Source organism: Cebus imitator, unplaced genomic scaffold (assembly GCF_001604975.1).
Source record: "Cebus imitator isolate Cc_AM_T3 unplaced genomic scaffold, Cebus_imitator-1.0 Scaffold553, whole genome shotgun sequence".
Classification (NCBI taxonomy): Eukaryota; Metazoa; Chordata; class Mammalia; order Primates; family Cebidae; genus Cebus; species Cebus imitator.
The window spans coordinates 370230-379780 of NW_016107868.1; the positions used below are offsets into that span (position 1 = coordinate 370230).

Below are 9551 nucleotides of genomic sequence, written 5' to 3' on the forward strand. Positions count from 1 at the left end.
AAAAAAAAAAAAAAAAAAAAAAAGCCCAATTTTTCTAGTTAATAAGTGGCCATGAGTTGATGCACTTTGAGATAGGAGATATTAGTAACTCACATAGTTACACAATTTTTAAATTTTTTTTTTCTTTTGTACCACACGTAGAAAAAAGTTAACACAATTTAATAAAGTATAGTCATATATTCCTACATAAGAAAACCAGAAAACGTGACACATAAAGTTTAGATATTTTAATTAGCAGAAAGCCCCCTTTTACTCTATGCAGGTTTTATTGGTTTTTTGCTTAGCTTAAGAGCCAATGCGCAAGTCCTCTACCTTTTCTGTTAGTATTCAGTAGAGACTCTGCCTCTCCTCTCCAACGTGAGACAGCTGAAGGGCACAAATGTCATTCCTCTTTGAGATATAAGCACTTGCACAGGCCTGATGCAGAGTAGGTATTTAATACATGTTTGTAGAAAGTGGTAAGGAAAAAACCAATAGGAGAAAAAAAAAAAGCCAAGAGGAAGAAGAATCTGAGTTCGTTCTGCATTTCTCCTGTTTTTCACCATTGCAAAAGGCTTCACCGCAAGCCCAGCCAGGGACTTGGAGGGGGAAAGAGGGAGAAAGCCCAAAGCTTGATCGATAGACTCTTTCTGCATAATTACATAAATCTAAACCCAGCCTCTTGCCCATCCTCCCACCTAGAAGAAACAGACAATGTAGACACCGTCCCTTAGAAGAGAGCTGAGAGGAAACAAAGCAGGCCTTGCCTTTTCGTCCTGGTACAGCTTGTTGACACTCTCCAGCTGGAAGTTGTGGCTGGACTGGATTTTGTCGAGCTGCTCCCGCTGCTTCTCCAGCTCTCCCTGGAACTCATTCTTCTTCAGCTCCACGGCGCCTCTCTCCGCGGCTGCCCTGCGGACCCTGCCTTCCAGCTCCATGATCCGCGTCTACAAGAAAACTGCGACGTCAGGGCCGATGCCAAGTCACCCGCAGAGCCTGGACCACCTGAGCACCCTCTACAAAGGCCACCCTGAGGCCCAGACCCAGCAGCAGCTTCATACACACAAGTGCCCATGGCTCTGTGTTTTAAGTCGACGGTACAGAAGCTGGGGCAGGTTCTTGCGGAGAAATGGTCTCTGTCAGTGCAAGTGAAAGAAGACTCTGTACACTCACACACTTCCCACTGGGTTTTTGTGAGGCTTAAATGCACTAAGTGCATAGAATGCCTCATGCTTTACCTGGCATGAGATGGTGCTCAAATATTTAGCTCTTCTCTGCTAATAAATCGCTTAACAACTCTTTAGCAGACACAATTTCTGAAAACAGCTTCCGTTCTCCAACTCCAGACAACCAGAGCTCATCTCCCAGCAAACAGGGGCTCCTATGGAAGCTGACACACCAGGAGTACAAGCCCAGGAGGGTAAGTGTGAGAGCAGGGCAGAGCGCAGAGGGGCTGGGGTGCATGGCTAAGCCCATGCCGGTGGAATCCCTGCTCCACTTCAACCTCCTTTTGGTCAGTCTGACCCCCTGTGAAATGAGGAGAGTAAAGTCCCAACCTTGTAGGGTTTGTGCACAAAAGGAGATAATTTGTGTAAGGTACTGTTAAAGAGAAATTATTCAGACACTTATTAAAATGACAAGAAAGACTATTCAAAACGATTTCAATAGGAGAGGGAAATTGGGCTCAACTCTGAACACATCCAAGACAGCTGGGGATTTAAAGCTAACGAGCACAGTGCGCGGAGTAAGTGGATGGAAATGTCCCTCAGAGGAGGGGGATTCTTGCCAAATGCAGGCCAAGGACTTAAGACACCAAGGGTAGGGATGAGGAACTTGGTCAAGTATCAAAGGTGGAAAGATGGCATAGCAGGATCCTTTGCTACGACTGGGCGGGGCAGGCCAAAGACAGGGAGAGGGAGTTGGCAGGGGCCAAGATCGAGGCCTAGTCAAGAAGGTGGCTCGGAGGAGCCTAACTAAAGCTCGTTCAAGAGGAGCATCTTTGTCACTGCTCAGCACTGTACCCGACCTACAGCTGGCAACAGTAAATGAGGAAGTTAAAATTATTATCATCATTAAATCATGAAGACATATTTCTTACACCCATAATCCAAGCACACTTCCAGTACTGCTCTTCCATATCTTGTGCACTGGAGGACCACAAACACCAGGCTGTGGCCAGCGTACGTAAGCAAGCTGTCTTCCCAGAACTACCCCAGTAGCTCAAACGAAGGCTATTAACTCACAGGAAAGGCGGGGAGGGATACCACAACTGCAATCCTATACAACCAGAGAGGGGGCCTCTCCCACCCAGAGCAGAGCTTCCCAGAGTCTGACCCAGGGTTGGGGAGTGTGTGCAGAGCCCTAAACTCGCCTTACAGCATATGCCCTTCCCAAAACCCCTTGGCTGGCAATAAACAGCAAACCCCTTGGACACCATTATAACAAAATAAACAAAACAAAAACATAAAATAAACATAACAATAAACAAAACAAGACACCTGGAGATCCACGCTCCGGGAGCTAGCAATCCAGTAGTTGAAGCCCAAGACGATGACGCAGGCCACCAGGGCAGCCAGCACGAGGGGCGGCGACTTCATGCTGCGACGCCCGTTTCCCAAGCCCATCATCTCAAAATCAGCGCTGAGAATCTGCCAAGCAAAAGCAAATACATAAGCCTTAATATCAGTATAATCGTCTCCAAAACAGGCAGTGTCAACCTTACAACCAAGAGGAAAGGCATTCTGCCAGGCAGCATGGGCCTGCATCCTCTCCTTGACGGGCAAAGCTGTTGAGGGAGAAGAATATACGGACGGCACATGCAGAGCCCGTGGTGCTGTGCACCCAGGGCAGTGTGGCCAGCTCCCAGGACAGGCTCGGTGGGGCAGGCATCGACCCAAAACCTGTCCAGGCTAGCTTGAGACTTCAGGCAAGGGGTGATATATCTTACACCTCAGATTCCTCCCGTGTAAAATCATTACCACACTCACCTTCCCAACATAGTTTGAGAATTAATCATTTCTGTAAGCAGCAATGTTTGAGAAGTAATCATTTCTGTAAACAGCAATAATATTTATTAAGTGCTTCCACATCATATTAGAAAGAGTATATTCCTCATTACTTCTCAGAGAGAGCTTTTTGATTTGATTCCTAAAAAGGTTTTTTTTTTTTTTTTTTTTTTTTTAACCCACTGACAGGATTACTAATGACACCCAATTAAAGCATTTCTCAAGCAAAGCAGGAAACCCATTCTGGAGGTGAATGTGAACTCCCCCCATGTACATCACTATGCAGGCACAGCCCTGACTACAGAAGTGTCTCTTCCTTCGTGCCACACAACAGAAGTGGGAGGTGTGCTATCTGCCTGAAGTCACTGGGAAAAATGTGTTCCATCTTAGGCTTTGAGGTGGAAACGAGGCATTCACTCCATGCCAAATGAGAGCACTTTGTCCTTCAAACATTCATTACTCGCTTTAGGGACCGTATCTGTGCAACTGCTACACTGTACACCTCATGTGAAGAAAAATAGTGCCTCTGTGTGAGAGCTACAAAGTGCACAAAAATACATTCAGCTTAGAAGAAAGACGCCATCAGTGTTGTTAATGGGCTTCAATTCAAAGCCAGGTCTGGCTGGATGCAAGCACGGGTCTCCAGGAACAAGGAAAGTGTACTCTTCCAAACGGCTTTTGCTGAGCCAGATAAAACAGAACCTTATCAGAGTGAGAGCGGTTTCACTGCAACGGCCTCTCTGAACACAGAGCGCCTTTCACGCCGGAGTGTCTAGCAACAGAGGAGGGAAGCGAAGGGGAAGGTGGGGAGAAAGACAAGGGATGGGAGGGGATTCACCTGCAAAACACAATTCTCACCAGTGAGAACAAGGGAGAGCTGAACCTCACCCTATGGTCTCTCCAAGTCATCAAAAGGCTTCCTTTCTTAACAGCTAGCTACTAGTGTGGGGGTCTGCCCGGGAATAAAGAAGCAATCTCGCCGAATCATCTAAAATAAAGCATCCCTAGAATTACCATGGGTGGAAATTCTGACCAGCTTCTGGCCTCTCGGGATGAAAGGGGAAACAATGTTTTTCTTTCAATTATCAGTTGATATCAGGAAGCACTGAATATACTAAAAGAGCATAAGCTCAGAAATAGAAAACTTCTAGAAGATGCTACAGATCTGCTGTGTCTCCATTGTCCTATCACATCTCATTTTAATCGCAAAAGTCTCTTTTTTGACTCTTAAACTTTTTTAAATTTTTATTTATTTATTCTAGAGATGGGGTCTCTGTCGCCCAGGCTGGAGTACAGTGGCACAATCATGACTCACTGAAGCCTCAAACTCTTGGGCTCAAATGATCCTCCTGCCTCAACCTCTCAGGTAGCTGGTACCACAGGCATGGGCCACCATGCCCAGCTAATTTTTAAAAAAAAATTTTTTTGAACAGACAGGGTCTCACTATTGCCTACACTGGCCTCAAACTCCTGGCCTCAAGTGATCCTTCCATCTGGGCTTCTCAAAAGTACTGGGATTCCAGGTATTAGCCACTGCACCCAGCCTTAACCTTTTTTAAAAAAATATAAAAATACAAACACAACAGGGGGTGGTGAGGCCTTTTCCAAATAGCTTTTGCTAAGGAAAAATGAGAAACTACACACAATATAAATTGGCTGGGTGCGGTGGCTCATAACCGTAATCCCAGCGCTTTGGGAGGCGAGGCAGGTGGATGGTCTAAGGTCAGGAACTTGAGATCAGCCTGGCCAATGTGGTGAAACCCCATTTCTACTAAACATACAAAAATCATCCAGGCATGGTGGCATACACCTGCAGTTCCAGCTACTCAGGAGGCTGAGACAGGAGAATCACTTGAACCCAGGAGGTGGAGGATACAGTGAGCCAAGATCATACCACTGCACTCCAGCCTGGGCGACAGAGCAAGACTCCGCTTCCAAAAACAAAGTGTAAATTACATCACCCTCATCCTACTTCAAAAGAATGGGATCCCATTTTCTAACATCTGGGTCCTTCTATTCCAGTGGTCCTCAACACTCAAGGGGCATCAGCATCACCTGGAACACTTTTTAAAATATCAATACCTGGGCTCCATCACTTCATTTCTATTTTTTTTTTTTTTTTTTTGAGACAGGGTCTCACTCTCTCACACAGGCTGACAGAGCTGCCCATTGGTGTGATTCCAGCTCACTTTCTGGGCTCATGGGATTCTCCCGCCTCAGCTTCCCAAGTAGCTGAGACTACAGGTGTGCTCCACCATGTCCAGCTAATTTTTTCTATTTTTGTAGAGATGAGGTCTCACTCTGTTGCCCAAGCTGGTCTCAAAATCCTGGGCTCAGTGACCCTCCCATCTCAGCCTCCCAAAGTGCTGGGATTACAGATGTGAGCCATCACACCTGGCCCCTACCACTGCATTTCTAATTCAATGGGGTCTAGGGCAAGGCCCAGATATTGGTATTTTTTAACCTCCCCAGGTGATTCACATGTATAGCTGCTATTCTAGACGTTTCTAGATGTCATTCTAGATGTTTCTTGATGCATATATAAGCACCAATATATTTATTTTAATCCAAACAAGATCATACCATTCATACCATTCTGGATATGCTTAGTAACACATCTTGCCCCCCTTTTTCAGTGGCACATTATGGTTTGCTCCATTCTTTTCAAAGGGCTGAATAGGGGATCACTGTGTGCCAAGATTTACTTAACCGATCTCCTGCAAAGAAATATTGAAGGTTTCCCAGGCTTATTTCCAACAACGCTACCATAAACAGCCTTACACAGCTGTCCCTCAGTATTCACTGGGGACTGGTTCCAGGACCCCCTGAGGACACCAAAAGCCAAGGATGTTCAAGTCCTTTATATAAAATGGCACAGTATGTGCATACAACCCAGGCACATCCTCCTCTAAGCTTTAAACCATGTCTGGATTACTTATAATGTTTAGCACAATGTAAATGCTAGGTAATTAGCTGTTAAGCCATATGTTTAGGAACTAATGACAAAGTCTGTACACGTTCAGTAGAGATGCAACCACTGCAGGCCTAACTATATTTTTATTGTTTGTTTTTCTGAGACAGAGTCTTGCTCCGTCACCCAGGCTGGAGTGCAGTGGCACAAACTTGGCTCACTGCAACCTCTGCCTCCCAGGTTCAAGGGATTCTCCCACCTCAGCCTCCTGACTAGCTGGGATTATAGGTACCTGCCACCATACCCGGCTAATTTTTTTTGTATTTTTAGTACAGACAGTGTTTCACCATGTTGGCCAGGCTGGTCTTGAACTCTCTGCCTCAAGTGATCCACCTGCCTCAGCCTCCCAAAGTGCTGGGATTACAGTCGTGAGCCACCATGCCTGGCCAGGCTTAACTACATTTTGAACAACAGCTGGTTGAATCTGCATATGTGCAACCCATGGATACGGAAGGTCAACTGTGCACCCATCTCTGTGTTTACAAACTTTCACCTATGTGGACAGTACCTTATTCACAACTTTGAAATCCAAAATGGTCTCTAAAAACTCAGAGAGATTATTAAAAACTTTTCCAACGACAAAACCTGAACTCAGATCAAGGTCTGATCAGAACTTATCTGAAGCTATTTATTTAAAGTATTTTATCTTCTTTCCTTCATGTGAATGCTCATACCTTTCACTGCAGAAAGATAAGTGTTTGAGAATGGGTTGCTGTCCTAAATCCTCCTGGGCTGTCACATCATATATAATAAATGCCCCATTTTATCTGAATTCTGAAGAGTCCTGAGTTCCAAGCCTATCTGGCCTCAAGGGGCTTGAGATGAACCAACTGTGAGCTTACTACTGTGAGGCAATGCTCAACACAGGGGCTTGTATCAGCTTTGGGGGTATGATTACCCCCATTTTGCAGGAGGTGAAATCAATTACATTTCTGTGGGATCTATTGCTGGGTCAAAAAATGTATGTTTTTAATATTGAAAGAGCTTCCCTCTTCCAAAATAGTTGGCAAATTACAAAGGGAAAAACAGTTCCATTACATGAAGAATCCTGGCAGATGCCACCTTAGCCATGTGATCAAGCTTGGTATCACTGGTAATGAGGCACATCGACATCACATACTTGCCAATATGCTGCTCTAGGAGGGCACAGCACCTTTATGTCTCCTGCCAGGGATACATAACCTCAATTTTATCAGGAGAAAATTCAGAGGAAGTCAAATTGTGAGACATTCTATAAAACACTTGGCCAGCACAGTTAAAAAGATAGTGCCATGCCGGGCGCGGTGGCTCAGGCCTGTAATCCCAACACTTTGGGAGGCTGAGGCGGGTGGATCATGAGGTCAAGAGATTAAGACCATCCTGGCCAACATGGTGAAACCCCGTCTCTACTAAAAATACAAAAATTAGCTGGGCGTGGTGGCGTGCGCCTGTAGTCCCAGCTACTTGGGAGGTTGAGGCAGGAGAATTGCTTGAACCTGGGAGGCAGAGGTTGTAGTGAGCCGAGATCGTGCCACTCCACTCCAGCCTGGCACCTGGCGATGGAGTGAGACTGTCTCAAAAAAAAGAAAAAGAAAAATAGTGCCAAGGTTTATCTCTTAATTTTGATAAATTCTGTGGTTAAGGGAAACAGGGTAAAGGGTATATAGGAACTATATGGACTATTTTTCCCACCCTTCCATAAGCCTAAATTGTATTAAAAATTATTTATCTTACCATATCCGAAGCAGGTCCAACCTGTCAAATGCATGAGCCCATTGAACCTTCTAGTTAAATATTAACATTTTTTAAATTCCCTTCTTTTCATATAGGGGTTTTAATCACAATCTCCTACTGCAGAGAATGTCTGTTTTCTGATGTAACACAGAAAACAAACTTTATAATGGCTGACAATCTCATTAGTGCTATTTTAAAGCACATGAATTGTGAGTACAAATGAGCATCTTCTCATTTATTGGCCATCTACATGTTCATTTTGGTGAAATACCTTTTCAGGTTCTTCACCCAACTTTAAACTGGGGTGTTCATCTTACTGATTATTGTTAGAGTTCTTTGTATGTTAAAGGTAAACCAATCTTTGGTTTATTAATTTTTCATGCTAATAATTTTTTTTCAATTTTTCATCTATTATTTTACTTTAGAATTTTTACCCAAACCTTTTTTTTTTTTTTTAAGGTTTTATTTTTTTTTTTTTTTTTTTTTTTTTTTTTTTTTGAGACAGGGTCTCACTCTCTCACACAGGCTGACAGAGCTGCCCATTGGTGTGATTCCAGCTCACTTTCTGGGCTCATGGGATTCTCCCGCCTCAGCTTCCCAAGTAGCTGAGACTACAGGTGTGCTCCACCATGTCCAGCTAATTTTTTCTATTTTTGTAGAGATGAGGTCTCACTCTGTTGCCCAAGCTGGTCTCAAAATCCTGGGCTCAGTGACCCTCCCATCTCAGCCTCCCAAAGTGCTGGGATTACAGATGTGAGCCATCACACCTGGCCCCTACCACTGCATTTCTAATTCAATGGGGTCTAGGGCAAGGCCCAGATATTGGTATTTTTTAACCTCCCCAGGTGATTCACATGTATAGCTGCTATTCTAGACGTTTCTAGATGTCATTCTAGATGTTTCTTGATGCATATATAAGCACCAATATATTTATTTTAATCCAAACAAGATCATACCATTCATACCATTCTGGATATGCTTAGTAACACATCTTGCCCCCCTTTTTCAGTGGCACATTATGGTTTGCTCCATTCTTTTCAAAGGGCTGAATAGGGGATCACTGTGTGCCAAGATTTACTTAACCGATCTCCTGCAAAGAAATATTGAAGGTTTCCCAGGCTTATTTCCAACAACGCTACCATAAACAGCCTTACACAGCTGTCCCTCAGTATTCACTGGGGACTGGTTCCAGGACCCCCTGAGGACACCAAAAGCCAAGGATGTTCAAGTCCTTTATATAAAATGGCACAGTATGTGCATACAACCCAGGCACATCCTCCTCTAAGCTTTAAACCATGTCTGGATTACTTATAATGTTTAGCACAATGTAAATGCTAGGTAATTAGCTGTTAAGCCATATGTTTAGGAACTAATGACAAAGTCTGTACACGTTCAGTAGAGATGCAACCACTGCAGGCCTAACTATATTTTTATTGTTTGTTTTTCTGAGACAGAGTCTTGCTCCGTCACCCAGGCTGGAGTGCAGTGGCACAAACTTGGCTCACTGCAACCTCTGCCTCCCAGGTTCAAGGGATTCTCCCACCTCAGCCTCCTGACTAGCTGGGATTATAGGTACCTGCCACCATACCCGGCTAATTTTTTTTGTATTTTTAGTACAGACAGTGTTTCACCATGTTGGCCAGGCTGGTCTTGAACTCTCTGCCTCAAGTGATCCACCTGCCTCAGCCTCCCAAAGTGCTGGGATTACAGTCGTGAGCCACCATGCCTGGCCAGGCTTAACTACATTTTGAACAACAGCTGGTTGAATCTGCATATGTGCAACCCATGGATACGGAAGGTCAACTGTGCACCCATCTCTGTGTTTACAAACTTTCACCTATGTGGACAGTACCTTATTCAAATCCAAAATGGTCTCTAAAAAC

The 9551-nt window shown here is 44.4% G+C and overlaps 1 protein-coding gene across 1 annotated transcript in view; it reads right to left on the reverse strand.

The window, feature by feature from the left end:
* The window catches only part of GOLM1 (golgi membrane protein 1), a 73351-nt gene that overhangs the window by 49213 nt on the left and 14587 nt on the right, over window positions 1-9551 (reverse strand). Inside the window, exons 2-3 of the mRNA XM_017515611.2 lie at window positions 2478-2627; window positions 747-926 (exon numbers count right to left, since the gene is read on the reverse strand). Coding sequence (XP_017371100.1) covers window positions 747-926; window positions 2478-2606 — 309 coding nt within the window. The 5' untranslated portion in view covers window positions 2607-2627. The remainder of the gene's footprint in view (window positions 1-746; window positions 927-2477; window positions 2628-9551) is intronic.